The sequence below is a fragment of the Falco rusticolus genome, chromosome 21 (genome assembly GCF_015220075.1).
Source record: "Falco rusticolus isolate bFalRus1 chromosome 21, bFalRus1.pri, whole genome shotgun sequence".
Classification (NCBI taxonomy): Eukaryota; Metazoa; Chordata; class Aves; order Falconiformes; family Falconidae; genus Falco; species Falco rusticolus.
In genome coordinates, this window is record NC_051207.1 from 418877 (window position 1) to 439401 (window position 20525).

General features: G+C 58.3%; 1 protein-coding gene across 4 annotated transcripts in view; it reads right to left on the reverse strand.

Annotated features, from left to right (window-relative positions):
• Positions 1-5646: 5646 nt before the first annotated feature.
• The window catches only part of BICRA (BRD4 interacting chromatin remodeling complex associated protein), a 32118-nt gene continuing 17239 nt past the window's right edge, over positions 5647-20525 (reverse strand). Inside the window, exons 4-14 of one of the 4 annotated variants that reach the window (XM_037371901.1) lie at positions 20376-20418; positions 19927-19992; positions 16601-18535; positions 12642-12825; positions 10670-10797; positions 10117-10242; positions 9773-9831; positions 9487-9635; positions 7493-7587; positions 7272-7374; positions 5647-6955 (exon numbers count right to left, since the gene is read on the reverse strand). In XM_037371901.1, coding sequence (XP_037227798.1) covers positions 5775-6955; positions 7272-7374; positions 7493-7587; positions 9487-9635; positions 9773-9831; positions 10117-10242; positions 10670-10797; positions 12642-12825; positions 16601-18535; positions 19927-19992; positions 20376-20418 — 4069 coding nt within the window. In that variant the 3' untranslated portion in view covers positions 5647-5774. The remainder of the gene's footprint in view (positions 6956-7271; positions 7375-7492; positions 7588-9486; positions 9636-9772; positions 9832-10116; positions 10243-10669; positions 10798-12641; positions 12826-16600; positions 18536-19926; positions 19993-20375; positions 20419-20525) is intronic. The other 3 variants (XM_037371902.1, XM_037371903.1, XM_037371904.1) reach the window with 3 other exon arrangements.

Sequence of the window (20525 nt, forward strand, 5' to 3'; positions counted from 1 at the left end):
CCCCCAAAATATTAAAAAAACTAAAAAAAAAAAAAAACACCTGGAAAAAAAATCAAAAAACTAAAAAAAAATCAAAAAACTAAAAAAATTTAACCCCCCCAAAAACCCTAAAATTAAAAAAACCGAAAAAACCCCCACTCTTAAAAAAACTAAAAAACCATTTAAAAAAACCGAAAAAAACCTCAAGAAAACCTTCAAAACCCATTAAGACCCCCCAAAAATATTAAAAGAAATTTGTAAAAAATAAAAAAAATATTAAAATGATGAAAAATAAAATTAAAAAAGGCAAATGAAAAAGATCCAATAACAAAGTAAAGGAAAAAGGTCAAAGATAAAAAAAAAGCAAATGGAAAGAGGTGGAACGGAAAAAAAGGGAATGAAAAAGGTCAAATGAAAAAAAAACAAACAACCCAGCTACTGAAAAAAGATCGAATGAAAAAAGTCAAATTAAAAAAAATAATTAAAAAGATCAACTAAAAAAAAGCGAATGAAAAAGGTCGAATGAAAAAAAAAAGCAAATGAAAAAGAGCAAATAAAAAAAAGCAAATTCAAACCGTCGAATCAAAAAGAAAGACAGCAAATGAAAAAAATGAAATAAAAAAAAAAAGGATAGAATTGGGAGAAAAAAAAAAAAGATGAGGTGATGAGGTGGAAAAAAAATCAAATTCAAAAAAGATCCGATTGAAAAAATGTTGAACTAAAAAAAAAGAGCGAAATAAAAAAATCCAACGGAAAGAAAAACCAAAGGGAAACCCCAAACTAAATAAAAAAAGATCGAGCTGAAAAAAGATCGAATTGAAAAAAAAACCGAATTGGAAGAAAATGGAAAAAATCAAATTAAAAAAAATTAAAAGAAAACAAATTGAAAAAAACCCACAAATTAAAAAAAAATATTTAGGAAAACAAATTTAAAAAATCAAATAAAAAAAAATCAAATTTTAAAGTATCACTCCCAGAGGACTGAAACTGAAATCAAGTCCGATTAAAATGATATCAAACTTTCCCCTCCGCTCCGCTGCACTTCGTAGTTCTTCAGTTGGGTTTTTTTTTTTTTCTTCTTTCCCCCCAATGAGCCAAAATCCCCGGTTTTCCCCCCAGAAAGGCGGCGGGGGGGTGGGGTGGGGGTGAGGGGCGGCCCCGGGGCCGCTTTTCGCTGTTTTTTCCCGGTTTTTAATTAATTTTTGGTGGTTTCGGGCACGAGACGCCCCGGCGCGGCCGCAGCTCCCGCGGCTCTGAGCGGGGGGGGGCGGCGCCCGGCGGGAAAATAGGGAGCTCATTAGCATAAATCTGCATACATTAGCATAAATCACAGGGGGGGCGGTTGGAGGCTGAACCATAAATGGGAATAATAATAAAAAAAATAATAAAGGCGGCAGAGGGCGGGAGGGGGAGGGGCCGCCCCCCCCCCCCCCTAGTTGTGACCCCCCCCCCGGGACGCGGGAGGGCGCTGGGGGGGGGTCCTGAGCCCCCAGCCCTATTTGGGGGGGGTCTGTGTCCCCCCCGAGCCCCCAGACCCACTTGGGGGGGGGGGATTCTGGGTCCCCCGAACCCCCAGCCCTATTTGGGGGGGGTCTGTGTCCCCCCCGAGCCCCCAGACCCACTTGGGGGGGGGGATTCTGGGTCCCCCGAACCCCCAGCCCTATTTGGGGGGGGTCTGTGTCCCCCCCGAGCCCCCAGACCCACTTGAGGGGGGTGGTGTCTGTGTCCCCCCCAAGCCCCCAGCCCTATTTGGGGGGGGGTGTGTCTGTGTCTCCCCCGAGCCCCCAGACCCACTTGGGGGGGGGGATTCTGGGTCCCGTGTGGCCCCCCCGAGCCCCCAGCACTGCGTGGAGGGAGGCTGGGTCCCCCTTGAGCCCCCAGACCCATCTGGGGGGGGGTCTGAGTCCCGTGTGGCCCCCCCAAGCCCCCAGCCCCGCTTGTGTGTGGGGGTCTGGGTACCCCCCCTAAGCCCCCAGACCCACTTGGGGGGGGGGGGGAGTCTGTTTCCCCCCTCGAGCCCCCAGCCCCGCTTGTGGGGGGGCTCTAAGTCCCCTGTGGCCCCCCCGAGCCCCCAGCCCCACTTGTGGGTCAGGATTGGGGTCCGGGACCCCTCCCCAAGCCAGGTGGGGGGTCCCACCTCACGCCCCCGAGCCCCCAGCCCCACTTGTGGGTCAGGATTGGGGTCCGGGACCCCTCCCCAAGCCAGGTGGGGGGTCCCACCTCACGCCCCCGAGCCCCCAGCCCCACTTGTGGGTGACACTGGGGTCCCCACCGGCACCAAGAGACCCTCAGAGCACCCCCCAAATCCCACTCCCCCCAATCCACCCTGGAACGCCGAGGGTCGCTCGGGACACCCCCCCCCCCGGGCTGGGACCCCCCCCAAGGCTGGGACACCCCCCCCCCCCCCAAGGCTGGGACCCTCCCCCCCCACCACCCATTTGGGGGGGGGTTTACCTGGATTTCCAGGGCGCTGGCGGGGGAGGGGCGCTGGCGCAGGGACCACCGAGGCGGGGGGGGGGGCAGTTTTTAAAAAGAAGAGCGATTTAATTTACACAGAAGTACTAAATGTACAGAATTCTTTAAAAAAATCGTTATAGACAATAAATACAGTACAAAATTATTTTATAGTACTATATTTCAGAACTGTGATAGCGTTCACTGGTACCGGTGGGGCTGGGGGGGGTGGGGGGGGGTCACCGCTCATGGGGGGGGGGGGAGGGATTTGAGGGGGTGCCCGGCTGTGTCTCACCTCCCCCACCCCACCCCCCCACCCCCCGAAAAATAAAATAATATGAAATAAAATAAAAAAAAAAGGGGGTGGTTGGGTGGGGGTGTTGCGTCCCCCCCTCCCAAAATCTGGATTCAAATGGGTGGGAATGGGTTGACCTGGCCTCCCCGCCCGGGTGCGACGTAGGAACCCGATGGCCAAAGCTGGAGTTTTCACCCCAAAATTAAGGGGGATCCCCCCCTCCCCCGCCCCATTCCCTCCCCTCCCCCCCCCCCCCCCCCAAACCGGCCCTTTTGGGGTGACAAGGGAAACTCGCGGCTTTTCCGACGGATCCGTCTGGCGGAGAAATGGAAAAATAAGGAGCCAACGATCCCGATCCACGCGTCCTTCTCGATCGGAAACAAAAAATAATTAAGAATTAGACAATAATATTAATTAAAAAAAAATCCCAAAACGCTTTAATATACATTTTTATATATATATACGTATATATAAAAAAGAAAACGCCAAATATTTTAAGGCGGGGGGGGGGGAACGGGGGGGAGGGGGGGGGGGGAATCGTCCCTTATTGCTCCCCCGACCCACCCGGGGGGGGCTCGGGGGGGGGTGTCCGCCCGCGCGTCCAAGAATTCCAACTAATTAAAAAAAAATTAAAATGATGATAATTAATTACCTCGGGTTTAGCTGTGGGATGAGCAAAGGGGCCTTTCCCCCCGGGGGGGGGGGGGGGGGGGGGTGCTGAATCCCGCTCCCTGCAGGTTGTTATTTTGGGGGGAAAAAAAAGGGGGGAAAAGGGAGCGGGGTAAGTAAATAAAATAAAAATAAAAAAAAAATCATGAGGATTTGGGGTTAAAAAAGGAGGAATTGGGTGGGTGGTGGCTAAAGGGGGGGGTCAGGGGGGGTGAGCCAGCGCGCAGGAATGCCGAGCGCCGCCCCGTTCCCAGGCTCGGGAAAAGATTTATGGTTCCTGCTTGGAAAAAAACAAAAAAAAAAAAATTAAAAAAATAATAATGTAAAAAAAAAAAAAAAACAGAAGCAAAAGGGGGGGGGGAATAAAATAATAAAATAAATTAAAGCAGCCTCATCACGGTGGGGGCGGGGGCGGCTCCCCAGTCCCGTGCGGAGCGGAGGGAACGCGCTCCGGCCTGGTTTATTTCGCCCTGCAAGCCAATTAATATTAATTAATAAAAATAATAACTCAACGGATCGGGCGGGGCGGCGGCTCCGGTTGGGAAAACGGTGGATTTTGGGTTTTTTTGGGGCCGGCGGATGTTTGGTTTCCATGGGATCGCTCCACCAACGGCCGGAGGCTCCTTTCACCGCCGCGGGGGAGGGGGGGGGGGGGGGGGGGGCGGCAAATTAATAATAAAAATAATAAACCTCCCGAATTCCAAACAATAAATTCGAAACAAGCCAAAAAGCCGACGTTCCGCTGCTGCCCGCCCCGCCCCCACCTGGGGTCCCCGCCGCTCCTTGTGCCCCCCCCAAAGATGCGACCCCCCCCCCGTGGGGATCCATAGATCCCCCCCCGTGGGGGTCAACACGTCCCCCCTCTGTGGGGATCCATACGGTTCCCCCATGGGGATCCATATGTCCCCGCCCCGTGGGGATCCATACATCCCCCCATGGGGATCCATATGGCCCCCCGTGAGGATCCATACGGTCCCCTCATGGGGATCCATACATCCCCCCATGAGGATCCATATGGCCCCCCCACAGGGATCCATACAGCCCCCCATGGGGATCCATACGGTCCCCTCATGGGGATCCATACATCCCCCCATGGGGATCCATATGGCCCCCCCATAGGGATCCATACAGCCCCCCCATGGGGATCCATATGGCCCCCCATGAGGATCCATACAGTCCCCTCATGGGGATCCATACATCCCCCCATGGGGATCCATATGGCCCCCCCACAGGGATCCATACATCCCCCCATGGGGATCCATATGGCCCCCCCATAGGGATCCATACAGCCCCCCCATGGGGATCCATACGTGCCCCCTGTGAGGATCCATATGGTCCCCCCATGGGGATCCATACGTCCCCCCGCCATGGGGATCCATACAGCCCCCCTGCGGGGATCCAATACGCCCCCCCCCGTGGGGATCCATATGTTCCCCCCATGGGGATCTATACAACCTCCCTGTGGGGATCCATACATCCCCCCGTGAGGATCCATAGGTCCCCCCGTGGGGATCCATAGGTCCCCCCTCCCCCCGTAGGCGGCACGGGGGACACAATTCCCGGAATCCCGGGACACCCCGCGGGAGCGGCCGGAGCCTCCCGGGAAATTCTTGGCATCGCAACCCCTCATTATTTTATATATATATATATATTTTTTTTTTTTTTTTAAGGAAACACGCGTAAAAACGCTTTTTTTTCTATTTTTGGGCGTGTTTTTCCCCTCTCCGCTCCCAAACCTCGGCGCTCCCGGCGGTTTTGGTGCCAAATAATTTTTTTTTTTTTTTTCCCCGCTTCTCCAGGCTCACATCCCGTCGCTTTTCCTTTTTAGTTAGTGTTTTTCCGTTTCCTTTTTCCTTCCCTCCTCCCCCCCCCCTCCTTGGCTGACGGACCGGAGGGTCCCAACCCCTCCCCCCCGCCCCCGGCGCGGTGTCGGAAAATAATTTAAAACAAACAAACAAAAAAAATTTAAAAAAAAAAAACCAAAAAAACTGAAAAAAACCCACAAAAAAAAGGATAAACGCTCCGGGCGTACGGAGCGGGAGCAGGGTGGGGGTGGGGAAGAGAGAATAGACCGCTCCGATTAATTCGATATTAGCAAATTTGTTACAGAATCTAAATTACAGCCGAGACCCCCCCCCCCCGCCCCTCCCCCCCCCCCCCCCCCCCCCCCCGGCGCTCGGTGGATCGGACGACCGCGGGCGCCGCTTTCTATAAACCCCGCGATTGGGGGAGGGGTGGGGGGGGGGGTGGGGGGCTTTGGGAAGCCCCGTGGAGGGAGGGGGTGGGGGGGGGTGTCTTGAGCATCCGCGCGAGCGGAACCGCTTCCTCTTCCTCTTCCCCTTCCCGGGGGGGGGTGGGGTCCGCGCGCGGTTCGCTGTTATCTGTTCAACGTCCTGGCGCCCAGGCCGCCGTTGTGACTGGGGGCGAGGTAGGCGTCCGTGCGGTGGGCGGGGGAGGAAAAAGGGGAGGAAGAGGAGTTGTAGGAAGAGGAAGGGGTCCGGACGTTCTGCCCCCCGCCGCTGGGGGGTTGTTGGAGGTTGAGGATGCTGTCGATGGCGCTCTGGAGGTGCTCGGTGAGGGAATCGTCCTGGGGGCTGTCGCTGGAAAAACTGGCGTTGTCCACCTCGAAGGCTTCCAGCTTCCGCCTCTTGGCCGGGGGAAGCGGCACTTCCCAGGAAATTTCCGGCCCGGCGCCTTGGTCGGGGGGGTCGGGTTTAATCATCCCGCGGTAAAATTCGTCCTCCGCTTCCGCCAGCTCCTTCATGAGGCCGCTGGTGGAGTCGTCGGCCTTCGGCGGCGCGGCGGCGGCGGCGGCGGCGGCGGCGGCGGTGCGGTTGTAGAAGACCTTGGCGCCTTCGTCCTGCTGCCCCTTGGCCGCCTTCTCCCGGCTGGGGTGCGACGCGCTGCCGCCCCGCGCGCCCCCCTCCTCCTGCTTGGGGGCGACGGGGGGTCTGGGGGCGTCGGCGGGCTTGTCGGCGTCGAGGTGCTGCCGGTAGGTCTTGCGCAGCGGCAGGCGGCAGTAGGTCGCGGCGGGTTTTTTCTCGACGGCGACGGAGGCGACGTGGTCAACGGTGCCGTTCATCTGCCCGCCGGGGGCGGCGGCGGCGGCGGGGGCGGGGGCGTCGGGCCCTTTGATGACGCGGCAGACGGGGGGCGGCTGGTGCACGGGGTCCAGCGCGGTGTTGTGGACCACCTTGCTGAGGCCGGCTTCTTGCTTGATCTTCAGCTTGAGGCCGATGCGGCTCCGGGCCTCGTACGTCTTGATGGGGGGTTTGCTCCGCGAGGGCAGCGCGTCCTCGTCGCCGTCCAGCGCGGGGGACGCCTTGGCCCAGCTGACGGAGGGCGAGCCGCCGCTCTGCTTGATCACCAGTTTGGTGGGGGGCAGGGGGGGCGCCGGCTGCGCCGCGGGGGGCTTCAGGTTCTCGGGGGGAGGCGCCGCCGCCGCCGCCGCCGCCGCCACCGCGCTGGAGATGGAGGCCGAAGGCGCCGAGGAGGAGGAGGAGGAGGAGGAGGAGGAGGAGGAGAGGTTGTGCGAGCGGGACGAGGAGACGTACTCGTCTGGGAAGGGAAACACCGCGTCAGGCGTGGGCGCCGGCAAAATTCACCGTTTCTCACCCCCAATAAATACATTTTCACCCTAAAAACGCACCTCCTGGGGGTCTTTTTGTATCTTTCGACACACGACACGGCCCCACTAATCCCTGGCCCCCCTCAGCCCTTCCTCCCCACAAAAATTCCCCCCAATCCTTCCCCCAGATCCTCATTTTTTTTGCCCCAAATCCCAGCGGAGGAAGAGGGGAGCGGGTGTCCAGCCCCCGAGGGGGGGAAGCGGTCGGGAAAAGGGGCGGAAGTGGCGGAGGGATCCGCTTCCCACCTGGTTTTTCCTTGGCCAGCTGCTTGTCGAGCGCCAGGGTGGTTTTTTCCTCCTGGATAAACATGCGGTCGATCATCACCATCTCGGCGGAAGGGCTGACCCTCTGCGGGCGGGAGGAGGGGGGGGGGGGGGGGGGGGAAGAAGCAAGCGGATGTAGAAAATTAATTAAAATTTCACCAACGGGGGAGGGGGGGGGGGCTCGTTAGGGCGGCGGGACTCACCCGGGACTCCTCCAGGAGCAGCAGGCGGTACTTGTTGAGCATGGCCTGCGTGCGCCGCAGCAGCTGCGTGGACACCGCTTCGAACTCCTCGTCCACTGCGAGGAAGAGGAGGGGGGTGGGTGGGGTGGGGGGTGGGGGGGGAGGAAAAAAAAAAAATTGGCTGTGAAAAGGCCAAAGGGGCAGGTCACGGGATGGGGGGGGTGGTGGGGCTTGAGCAGCGCGTTCGCCTGAAGGGGGGCACCCCAAAAAATAAAGGGTCCCGGGTTTTCGTCGCTGAGATCATTAAAAATTGTCTACAATTTGGTTTTGGATCATTCTGCACAACATACAGGGGCTGTGATGAGATCTCTGAGCGATTCCAGCTCAAAAATCCTGGAAAAAATCACCTGAGGGATTTATTTTTCGAGGGGACGCGCAGAGAGTTTCTCCCCAACGCCAAGAAACCTGCTTTTGGGGTTGGATTTATGTTTTTAGGGTTGGATTTACTTTTTTTTTAGGGTTTTTTGGTGTTTTTTGTTTTAGAAAATCCGGTTTCCTACCGCTCCAGCACCCCAAAAAATAAAGGGTCCCGGGTTTTCATCGCTGCGATCGTTAAGATTTATCTCCAGTTTGTTTTTTGATCATTCTGTACAACGTACAGGGGCTGTGATGATTTTTCTGAGCGATTCCAGCTCAAAAATCCTGGAAAAAATCGCCTGAGGGATTTATTTTTCGAGGGGATGCGCAGAGAGTTTCTCCCCAACGCCAAGAAACCTGCTTTTGGGGTTGGATTTATTTTTTTTAGGGGTTTTTTTGTGTTTTTTTTTTTTTAAAAGTCCGGTCCCCTGCTGCTCCGGCACCCTAAAAGATAAAGGTTTCCAATTTTTAATCGCTATGATCGTTAAGATTTATCTACAATTTGGTTTTGGATCATTCTGCACAACGTACAGGGGCTGTGATGATTTTTCTGAGCGATTCCAGCTCAAAAATCCTGGAAAAAATCGCCTGAGGGATTTATTTTTCGAGGGGACGCGCAGAGAGTTTCTCCCCAACGCCAAGAAACCTGCTTTTGGGGTTGGATTTATTTTTTTTAGGGGTTTTTTTGTGTGTTTTTTTTTTTTTAAAAGTCCGGTCCCCTGCTGCTCCAGCACCCCAAAAGATAAAGGTTTCCAATTTTTAATCGCTATGATCGTTAAGATTTATCTACAATTTGGTTTTGGATCATTCTGCACAACGTACAGGGGCTGTGATGATTTTTCTGAGCGATTCCAGCTCAAAAATCCTGGAAAAAATCGCCTGAGGGATTTATTTTTCGAGGGGACGCGCAGAGAGTTTCTCCCCAACGCCAAGAAACCTGCTTTTGGGGTTGGATTTATTTTTTTTAGGGGTTTTTTTGTGTGTTTTTTTTTTTTAAAAGTCCGGTCCCCTGCTGCTCCAGCACCCCAAAAGATAAAGGTTTCCAATTTTTAATCGCTATGATCGTTAAGATTTATCTACAATTTGTTTTTTGATCATTCTGTACAACGTACAGGGGCTGTGATGAGATCTCTGAGCGATTCCAGCTCAAAAATCCTGGAAAAAATCGCCTGAGGGATTTATTTTTCTATGGGACGCGCAGAGAGTTTCTCCCCAACGCCAAGAAACCTGCTTTTGGGGTTGGATTTATTTTTTTTAGGGTTTTTTTTGTGTTTTTTTTTTTTTAAAAGTCTGGTCCCCTGCTGCTCCGGCACCCCAAAAGATAAAGGTTTCCAATTTTTAATCGCCGTGACCGTTAAGACTCGTCTACAATTTGTTTTTTAATTATTTTGCACAACGTATAGGGGCTGTGATGAGAACTCTGAGCGATTCCAGCTCGGAAATATTGAAAAACATCCCCTCGGGGATTTATTTTTCTACGGGACGCGCTGAGGGTTTCTCCCTACCGGTAAGAAACCTGCTTTTGGGGTTTTTTTGGGGTTTGGTTTGGGTTTGTTTTTTTTTTTTTTGTAAACCTGTGGTCCCCCTGGGGAGCTCACCCTTCTGGTAGTCTCGGGCGGAGGGCAGCATCCCCTGGTAGACGTGGTAGGGCAGGAGGCGCCGCAAGGCGTCGTCGAAGGAGCGGAACGAGGTTTTGTAGTCGGGGTGCAGCACGGCGCCCTGGTGTTTGTGCAGCTGCTCCAGGAAACTGCCGGGAAGGAGGAAGAGGGTGAGGAGGAAGCGCAATTCCCCATTCCTGGCCTTTAGGGGAGGAAAAGCCAGGAAAATCCACGGGAGCCGGACCCCCGGCGGGTGGTTTAAGCCCCCCCACCCCGCTGCGCTCACCAAGCCTCCTTGCTGGGTTGTAGCGTCGGGGTTTTCTTCAGGCCGAGCTTCCCGTCGTACTGGTGGGAGAAGGAGAGGTCAGGGGGGGGGCTGTGCTGGGGAAAGGGGGGGGGGATTCATCCCCATTGGTGGGAAGGGGGAACGGGAGCGCTGTGGCATGGGGGGAGGGGGGGGTCAGGGCGGGTTATGGCTTCGATAAAGCTTTTGCTGCGTTTAGAGCATCTCTCGGGTTTGGAGAGAGCTAAAACGAGCGCAGCAAACGTCCTGCGAGGTATAAATACATATATAAAAAAAATGATCTACCTCGACATAAATATATATATTTATATCAAATATCTACTCACCAGCGGCTGGCCTGGCACGGGGACCGAGGGCACGAGCTGCGGCAATCCCTTCCCGACGACCGGGATGGGGACGGGCCCTTTGCCGAGGTTCAGCCCCGAGACGGAACTGATCACGCCGGGCTTCGTCTGCGGCAAAACCGGGAAATTAATCACCGTCTTTTAATTAACCGAGGCGCTAAAAGGCCGAACCGGCGGGGAAACCGGCCGCTGAGGCATTGCCGGTTAGCTGGCAGGCGGCTTCCGCGCGTCCCCGGTGTAAACGCTCCAGTTCAAAACGGTATTTTGGGGGAAAATCACAAATTATTCCCGATTGCGCTTCCAGAAATCCGCGCCAACAACCCCCACATCCCATTAAACCATCGGTGAGCAAACGAGGAGGAGCCACCAAAGCCCCCTCCCCAAAAACGCGGCTAATACCGGCGGGAAGGGGGAATTCTGTGTCGTTTGCAGAGGTTGGCGGCGCTTGACAAGTGGGAAAAATCCAGATTTCTAGAAATTAGTTCTTCTTTTTTTGATAAAATGGAGCGGAGATGCATGAAAATCGCTTCCTCACCTGCAGGGGCTGCTGGATGGGAAGAGTCGCCCCCGACTTCCCGGGGGCTGCAGCCCCTTTCCCGGTGGAAATCGGTGCGGAAACGCTGGAGAAGGTCTTGCTCTCCGCAGGAACCGGGGCGGTGATACCTGCCGCAACAGAGAGCAGGGGGCGGGGTTTCATCTCCAGCCCACCCACAAGTACCACCCCCCGGACCCCCCCCAGCACCTTTCCGCCCAGATTTGACCCAAATCCCCCCAAAATCGGAGCAGGACTCGCCCCTTCGCCCTTTTCTTGCACGCTGAGCACCCTTGGGTGGCTCCGTTCTCCCGAAGCAACGGTGCCCACCGTCCGGGCTGCCCCGTGCCCGGGGTCTGGGATGCTCTTCCCAACATTTGGGATGCTCTTCCCGGCATCTGGGATGCTCTTCCCAACATCTGGGATGCTCTTCCCAGCGTTTGGGATGCTCCTCCCAGCGTTTGGGATGTTCTTCCCAACGTCTGGGATGCTCTTCCCAACGTCTGGGATGCTCTTCCCAACGTCTGGGATGCTCTTCCCAGCGTTTGGGATGCTCTTCCCAGCGTTTGGGATGCTCTTCCCAACGTCTGGGATGCTCTTCCCAACATCTGGGATGCTCTTCCCGGTGTCTGGGATGCTCTTCCCAACATCTGGGATGCTCTTCCCAACGTCTGGGATGCTCTTCCCAACGTCTGGGATGCTCTTCCCAACGTCTGGGATGCTCTTCCCAGCGTTTGGGATGGTTTTCCTGCTGTCTAGGAAGCTCTTCCCAACGTTGGGATGGTCTTCCCAACACTTGGGATGCTCTTCCCAGCGTTTGGGATGCACTTCCCGGTGTCTGGGATGCCCTTCCCAACGTTTGGGATGCTCTTCCCAACATCTGGGATGCCCTTCCCAACGTCTGGGATGCTCTTCCCAACGTCTGGGATGCTCTTCCCAGCGTTTGGGATGCCCTTCCCAGCGTTTGGGATGCTCTTCCCAGCGTTTGGGATGCTCTTCCCAACATCTGGGATGCTCTTCCCAACATCTGGGATGCTCTTCCCAACGTTTGGGATGCTCCTCCCAGCGTTTGGGATGCTCTTCCCAGCGTTTGGGATGCTCTTCCCAACGTCTGGGATGCTCTTCCCAACGTCTGGGATGCTCTTCCCAACGTTTGGGATGCTCTTCCCAACGTCTGGGATGCTCTTCCCAATGTCTGGGATGCCCTTCCCAACGTCTGGGATGCCCTTCCCAACGTCTGGGATGCTCTTCCCAACGTTTGGGTGTTCTTCCCAACATCTGGGATGCTCTTCCCAACGTCTGGGATGGTATTCCCAACGTCTGGGATGCTCTTCCCAACATCTGGGATGCCCTTCCCAACGTCTGGGATGCTCTTCCCAACGGCTGGGATGCTCTTCCCAACGTCTGGGATGCTCTTCCCAACATCTGGGATGCTCTTCCCAACGTCTGGGATGCCCTTCCCAACGTCTGGGATGTTCTTCCCAATGTTTGGGATGCCCTTCCCAACGTCTGGGATGCTCTTCCCAACGTCTGGGATGCCCTTCCCAACGTCTGGGATGCTCTTCCCAACCTCTGGGACGCCCTTCCCAACGTCTGGGATGCTCTTCCCAACGTCTGGGATGCTCTTCCCAACGTCTGGGATGCCCTTCCCAACGTCTGGGATGCTCTTCCCAACCTCTGGGACGCCCTTCCCAACGTCTGGGATGCTCTTCCCAACGTCTGGGATGCTCTTCCCAACATCTGGGACGCCCTTCCCAACGTTTGGGATGCTCTTCCCAACGTCTGGGATGCCCTTCCCAACGTCTGGGATGCTCTTCCCAACGTTTGGGATGTTCTTCCCAATGTTTGGGATGCCCTTCCCAACGTCTGGGACGCTCTTCCCAACGTTTGGGATGCTCTTCCCAACGTCTGGGATGCTCTTCCCAACATCTGGGATGCTCTTCCTGGTGTTTTTCCCCGTGGAGGCAGCACAAACCTGTGGTGGAGGGCGGGAGGGCGGTGGGCGCGTGGCTGGCCGCTGTGGCGGTGGTCACCGTCACCGTTTGGCCCTGGCTGCCCACCAGGACGGAGGAGGACGGGCCGGTGAACTGGGCGAGCGCGGGGGGGGCCTGGCTGCTGGGGGGCTGCTGCTTCGTTTGCAGGATGATCCCTTGGGGCACCTGGGGGGGGGGGGGGCGGGGGGGAGAAAAAAAAACACAACAAAATGGAGAACGAGCCCCAAAATCCATCGCTTTTTCACCCGGGAGCAGGAGGAGGGAAGGGACCGACGGCTCGGCTGATCCCGGCGATCCTGGCGCTGGATCCCGGCGCTGGGAGACGGACGCAAAAGGAGTAGGGAAAAAAAAATAAAGTGCCTGCCGAGCCCTGCCCCCACCGGTTACGGGGTCTAAAAACCCCCAAATGACGCCAATCGCATCCTCAGAAGGGGAGTTCTAATTAACACGTGGTTAATCAGCTCCAGCGTTGCCCCTGTCGCTGCCTTTCCCCCCCCCCGCCCCCCAGCAGGGATAAAATAACGAACGGCAGTTTAATTGTAGAAACCTGGCGGGGGGGGGGGTGTCGGGTGCTTTCACCCCTGAGCACCCCCCCCCTCGCTGTTATCGAGGGCTGGACCGGTCCTAGAGCATCCCTCCTGCATCCCTGCATCCCACAGAGCCCCTCCAGCACCTGCCCCGCGCCCCCCCCCCCCCCCCAGGTGACAAGAGTGGGGCAGGATTTGGCTAAGGACAGGTCTCGGGGGATGTGTGGGGGGTGGGGGTGGAGGTGGGGGAGGGGAGCCGCTTTGCCAAAGGCCTTTTTCCTCGTTGGATCCACCAAACCAAGACCCCTGTCGCCCCCGCGGCGGACGCTTTCCCGAGGGATCCACGTGCGACGACAGGCGGCAGAGCCGGACGTAACCCGCGGCACAGCACCCCGAAACCCCCGTTCCCCCCCCCCCCCCCCCAAGAAAAAAAAGGAGGCAGCCCCTCGACGGAAGGAGCCCCCCACCCCAAAACTCAGGATCTGTTCGGGAGGAACTGACTGGGATCTGCTTCCTGTTTGGCCCGGGATCCCTCGGCTGCCCGACGGCGGGAGGGGGGTGGGGGGGCGCGCTTCGCCGCGCGCTTCGCCGCGTCCTTCGCCGCGCTGCCTCCCCTCCGGCCCTACGCCCGGCCTGAGACCCTCGCCGCTCCTGATTTACCTGCTGGAACCTGTCGAGTATTTGCTTCTGCTGAGGAGCGGGAGCGGGGGGAGCCGGGAGGGTTTGGAATTGGTTCGGGACCATCGGGAAGCTCCTCGGCTGCTCCGCGCTCAGGTGGAGAGCGTGGGTGGGGGTGGGGGGCTTGAGCTGGGCCTGGGGGGGGAACTGCAGTTGGAAATGGGGGGAAGGAGCGTGTTGGACCTCGCTCGGCGCCGGGAGCTGGACCTGGGGCGGCGGGGGGGCTTCTGCCTGCGCCGCCGCCGCCGCCGGTTGGAAGGGGGGCTGGGGTTGGGAGGGGGGGCGCAGGGGGTGCTGCCCCCCCCCCAGCGGGGAGGAGGCCAGCTGGTTCTGGATGACGTAGAGGCCGGGCAGGGGGGCCTGCGGGGTGCAGGAGCGGGAGAGCGGCTCGGAGGGGGGCCGGGAGAGGGTCTGCGGCTGGGAGGGGGGGCGCGAGTGGGGGCGGGAAGGGGGCCGGGAGAGGGGTTGGGGTTGGGAGGGGGGGCGGGAAGGGTGGGGGGATTGCATTTGGGAGAGGTGGGCGGCCGGGAGCTGCGGGCTCTCCCCCAGGGGAGGATGAGGTAGCGAAGGGGACGGGGATGCTCCAGGGAGCTTCTGCTGCCCTGCGGGTAACTGCAACAGAGAAGGAAAGAGGAAGAAGTTAGTCCAAGCCCAGGAAGTTCTGCCCGGAAGGTGCCCACGGGTTTCCTCTGTCAAAACGCCTTCGCACGTCGCCCTCGGAGCGGCCGCCTCCGGCAAAACCAGCCCCTGCTCTCGGCCACCCTGCCCCAAGCCCCCGGGGGGGCTTGCCTGGCCCCTCAGCGGGGCTTCTAAAAGCGTTTTTGGGGGGGGGTCAAGGTAAAAAAACCTCAAAAACCAACCAAAAAAAACCAAAAACCCCAAACTTCAGGAGGGCACGTGGCACGGCTTCGCTGGCGATTCCAGCAGCGGCTCCACGCCACCGGTGTCTCTGCCGAGGGGGGTCCAGGAGCCGGGACACCAGGGCGGGTTTGAAGCGTTTTTTTAGATTTTTTTTCCCCCAAAAAACACCCTCAGGGGGAGGGCTGGGTGCACCCCGCTCTCCTTTCTTCGCCCCAGGAAGGGGGTCGGTGGCCGTCGGGCTCCTGGGGGCTACCGAGGCCGGCCCTGAGGGCGATTAGAGTCATTTGGAGCTCCTAATTGCTATGGAAGTATAAAGAATTGGGGCTGGGGGAGGGGGGGGAATACAGAAAAAAAAAAAAAAAAGTAGTAAAAAGGCTCGGGCCGGCTAAAAACAGCAAGTTGCGAGCGAGAAGGGAGAGGAGGAGAGCAAGCGGCGCGGGGCGGCAGCAGCGTGGGGTTAGTGAGGACCTGCAGGCAAGCGAGCAGCCAGGGGGATGGGGGATGGGGGGGGATGGGGACACGGGGGGGGGGTCCTGCAGCCCCCGGCTTGGCCCACCCGGGGCTGTGAGTCGGGGTTTTTGGGGTGAAGGGGATGAAATTCGCCTTCGCCCAGCGATGAACGGCCGGAGCCGCTTCGTTCCGGGCGCTTCTCCCTGCTCCTCGTTCCCGCGCGGAGCCAACTACGGGCGGCCCCGGCGGAGAAATCCCGACCGGGGGAAGAGCCGGGTACCGGCGAGCGGGGGGGGGGGGAAATTCAAACCCCGAAAATTCAAACCCCGAAAATTCAAACGCCGGGAGACAGCGGCCGCCAGCCAAACCCGCGGCTGTGCTGCTCCCCCAGCGTAGGGTTTTCCAGTTTTCCCTCCGGGAACCGCATTTCGGCGTTCTCCTCCTTCACCCGCCTCTCACCGCGTTCCCGGCACGAGGGATCCCGCAGGAGAAGGTTCCGGCGCCCGTCGTGTCCCCCCGCAACACCCCCAACGCCGCCGCCTTCAGCAGGTGGAGGAGGGTGGACGCGACGCCCGAGCGTCACCACCCGCGTTAAGACAGTGCGGGGGGGGGGGGGGGGAAGAAACCGGTGGAACCGGGACGGGACGAGCGCTGCGCCGTCGCCTTCCCTCTATTCCCGAATCTCAGCGGCATCGGGAGCTTCCTCAACCCGCCGAGCCCGCTCCGACTCCGACCCTGGGTGCCTGGTTTTAATCACGCCGGGATGCCGGGTCGACATCAAACGGGTCGACATCAAACGGGTCGACATCAAACGGGTCGACGCGGATCTGCGCTACTCGTTCCGCCAAAAAAAAACCCCGCCGATTTTAAAGCTTCCCGCTATTCAACTACTACTAAAACCACCACTAATTAAAAAAAAAATAAAATAAATTAATCAGAGCGCTCGCTCTCTTCGCGCTCCCGATTATTCGGGGACGTCGGTGGGTTACAGACCTTCCCCCACCTTGGTGAGTTTAATAAAACACCCGCAGCGGTGCCGAAAACGTCACCGAAGCCTTTACCTCCGTACGACCCGACGAGACGGCCGCGGCCCTCGCTGCACTGCCTTCTAGAGCTGCCCGACGAATGGAAAAGCTCCGCCTCGAGCTAACGAAGGGGGAGAAGCCCGAGCAGGGCTGCCGCCATCTGTGCCGCGACGGTAGCTCCGGTGCGGCGAGGGGACGGCGCTCGGTGACGCGCCAGACCCGCTCGCGGCGCCCGGGTGAGATTTTAAACACCTGCTGAGGACGGGATCGGCGCTGGGGGAAGGCGCTGGACCGCGGGAGCGCTCCTCGCGCGAGCGGCGCGTCAACCGAAGCCGATAGCGCGGTCGTGCCGCCGGTCAAGCGCGCCGCCGGCACCGCCGGGAGCGGGGCTCTACTGACCTGCTGGAGGAACATCTGCATGGAGTCCTGGTTGATGACGGCTCCGGCGGCCGCTTGCCCCAGGATGATTTTCTCCGGGCTGGAAGCCAAACCAGGGCTGGCTTGAGAAGTGACGGGTTGCTGGGGGGGCGGCGGGGGCGGCACGTTGAGCTGGAGCGGGGCAGGCGGCTGGGAAGCGGTCTGGACGGTGAGGATGGAGGACTGGTCGGCGCTGGGCAGCGGCTGCGGCTGGCCGAGGCCGGGGCTCTGGCTGCTGGTGGCGGCGGAGGCCTGGATGCTCACGGCCTGGCCCAGGTTCTCGGGGGCGTTGAGCATGGCCACCTGGTTGGGCAACGTCACCCCCTGGATGACCGTCTGGCCCGTCTGACCCAAGGAGGCGGCTACCGAGGGTTGGCTTTGGGTGGTCAAGCTGCCCGCCAACGAAACCGGCATCTGGAAAAGGGCCGGCTGGCCCACCTGGCCGGGCTGGAGCTGGATGGGGGCCGAGAGGATGTGAGCGGTGCCGTGGGCGTTCTGCGAGGTGAGCACCTGGCCCAGGTTCAGCTGCCCGGCGATGTTCTGGTTGGTGAGGATCTGGTTGGTGATCAGCTGCCCGCCCGGCCCTTGGCTGGTGATGATGTGGGCCTGGCCACCGGGGTGGGAGGTGGTCAGGATCTGGCCCCCCATGTTGGCCTGCAGGGCGGAGAGCTGCTGGGGGATCTGCACGGCGGAGGCGCCCGCCAGTTGCCCGGGCAGGAGGAACTGGTTTTGGCCCTGCAGCATGGCCTGGGGGACGTGCTGGGCGGGGATGACGATGCTGCTGCCCTGGTTCAGCAGGTGGACGCTCATGGGCTTGCTGAGGGCCTGCTGCTGCGGCGGCGGCTGCTTGAAAACGTTGGCTGGGAGCCCCTGGGGGAAGCCCGACAGCACCACGTTCTGCCCGGCTTTGCCAGCCATGAAGGTCAGGTTCTGCTGGGCCTTCTGCTGCTGCAGGGCCGCTTCGTTCTGGATGGTCAGCGTGGCGTTGTTGGAGGCGAAGGGCTTGGGGGTGATCTGGTAGAGCTTCTGCTGCAGGACCCCCGCCGGTTTGGGCTGGATGGGGGTGGGCGTCCTGTGGATGATGACGTTCTGGGCCTGCACCAGGGGGCTGCTCAAGTTGGAGGTGACGGTGAGCGGCTGGGAGCCTTGCGTCCCGGCCACGCCGCCGAACATGGAGTTGCCGTTGAGCGTGGTGGTGGCCACCGCCGGCAGGTTCTTCTGGATGACCAGCCCGGCGCTCTGCGGCGAGACCCCCGCGGAGGCGAGGGTGACCTGCTGCTGCTCGGGCGCCGTTTGGGTGATGTAGCTGCCGACGGGCATGGTGGCCACCTGGGAGGGTTGAACCTGCTTGGCGATGATCTGCTGCGCCGGCTGGTTGATGGCCATCACCTGCTGCCCCACCACTTGGATGGGCCCGATGCCCAGCGTGCCGCTGGGGCTGCCGTTGGGCAACCCCTGCAGGTTGGAGATGGGTTGGATGGTGACGTTGCCCAGTCCCACCTGCTGGAGGAAGGGCTGGACGCTGATGGCCTTGTTCACCACGTCCGCCCCCACCGACTGCTGCACCAGGGCTTGGTGGGTCAGGACGGCGGGCGGCTGCAGCCCGATCAGGTCGGCCCCGCCGGGGAAAATCTGCGGGGTGCCGTCCGAGGCCGCCTGCACCACCGGCTGGAGGGTGGGAAGCTGGAAAGAGCCCAGATCCAGTTCGGCTTCCGCCTCCAGCGTCTGCTCCGTGATGTTGGCCTCCTGCAGGCTCTGCTGGAGGATGTCGCAGGGCTGCTCCGAGTTCTGCAGGTTGGCCCCGCCGCCCGCCGGCGAGCCCAGGATGTCATCTTCTAAAAAGTCCAGGTCCACGCTGGTGGGGGGCTGGCTGGGCTCGGCGCTCAGGTGGTTGCCGGAGGCCTCCTGGACGTGCAGCTGCCGGCGGAGGGGAGAGGAAAGAAGGAGACGTTGAGCTGGGGCAGGGGGGAGGGGGGCTTGGAGGTGACGCTTTTGGCCGGCCACCTCGGCGGGGAGCGGGCCCGCCGTGCCCTCGTGCCACCCCCGCAGCTGGCACCCCGGGGGAACGCGCCGCCGCGTCCCAGGGGCGGCAGACCACCCGCTTGCCGGGTTGGGGGGGGGGTCACAGGCGCCCCCAGGATGGGTTGGAAGCTCTGAGCTTCGAGCCGTTGCCCAAACGAAGAGCTCGGGGTGGGGTGGGGGGGTGTCCCTCGCTTCCCCCCCCTCCCCCCCCTTAAAAAATGACGGGATGGGAAAGGGGAAGGGCATCACCTGGGGAGGGGGGGGGAAACCGCCGGGAAACCTCAGCCCGGGGGGGGTGGGGGGAGTGAACCCAGCGCACGCTATAGGCGACCCTCCTATAGAGCCCTATATTGCCGTACGGCGAGCGCCGCGCCACGGGGAACCGCGGCAGGAACCGATAAGCGCCACGCAGCCAGACCCTGGGGGCCCCCGCCGGCTCCGAGAGATCTGCTAAGAAGAAATCTACTCAAAAAGGATCCAAAAAATCCACGTGGAAGCGAACCTCAACTCCTAGGGAAGCCTACGGGTTAAGAGTGTCGGCAGCTCGACCCGTGGTCTTTGTAAAACCAAAAAAAACCCAAAAAACCCACCCAAAACATAAATGGAAGGGAAAAAAATAAAAATTAAAATAATCATCCAGGTTCTTATTACAATGGAACTGGAAATAGGGGCTGGGGGGGAGGGGAGGGGGGGAAGGAAAAAACAAACCCAAAGAGACCTTCATGCTTAATGTTATCCATGCAGAGTAACGCATGCTCTTGGGGGGAAAAAAAAAAGGAAAAAAAAAAAAAAAAAAGGATTTTTAGGATTTACTTCCATGCATTTCACCCGGCCTGCAAGGGGAGGGAGCGCTCCAGCCCGGGGGAGCTGGGAGAACGGGGATTTTCCTCCTCCCAAGTGATTTTTCCGAGTTTTTCCGAGTTCTCCCTGCCGCACGGCAGCACCCCCGGCTCCTCCATCCCGTTTTCCAGCTCCAAGCTCGCCCCAGGTCGGATGCGCCGCCGCGTCCGCACGCGAAACCGACTTTTCCTTCCCCCCCCCCCCCCCCCCCCAGGATCCACGGGGGAACCTGTGGGGGCCGTTTCTCTACCAATCTTGGGGAATAATCCCTGCGTCCTGCCTTTTTGCCTAGACCTGGGAAGCGGATGAAAAACAAGCCTAGGAAATAAAAAAAAAAAAAAAGAAGAAAAAAGAGAAAAAAAAAAAAAGGGGGGGGGGAAAAATAAAAATATAAGGAAAGGTTTCTAAGCTGACGTTCCCCGAGGATAAATTAAAAAAATACATACCCCAGCACCTTCAAAAAAGGCACTGGCTGCATCTCCTGTGTTGTCCAGGAGATCATCACTGTCAATCTGTAATTAAAAAGATTTTATTTATTTTCTTTAGATAGAGAATGAAAAAAAAAAATATGGAGGGGAAAAAAAAAAATAATTAAAAAAAATTAAAATAAAATGCAGAGCGCTGATGGAAAGCGCCGAGTCCCTCCCCGTCCCCGTCTCCTGCCGGCACGCAGCCTGTGTCGGCTCCGAGCGCCCCAAAATCCCGATGCGAGAGCTGCCCGGAGCGCGTGGCCGGGGTCCTACAAACTCCTCGAAGCTAAAAAGGATCCTGAACTCGGGGGTGGGCTTTCTTTAGAAAAAAAAAAACCTCATTATTTAAAAAAAAAAAATAAATAAATTGAAGGAAATGGGTGTGCAGGTGTTGTCGTGGTGAAGAGAATCGAGTTGCCGCTCACCTTTTCGGATCCATGTAAAAAATCGTTCAAGGCCTGAGGGTCGCTGCAAAACAACGAGACGAAAGCGTTTAGGGACGCAGCGCGTGATCCCCTTTGGAAAGGCGTGTTTCTAATTAACGCCGCCACTTAATTGAGGGCTAACGACGATGG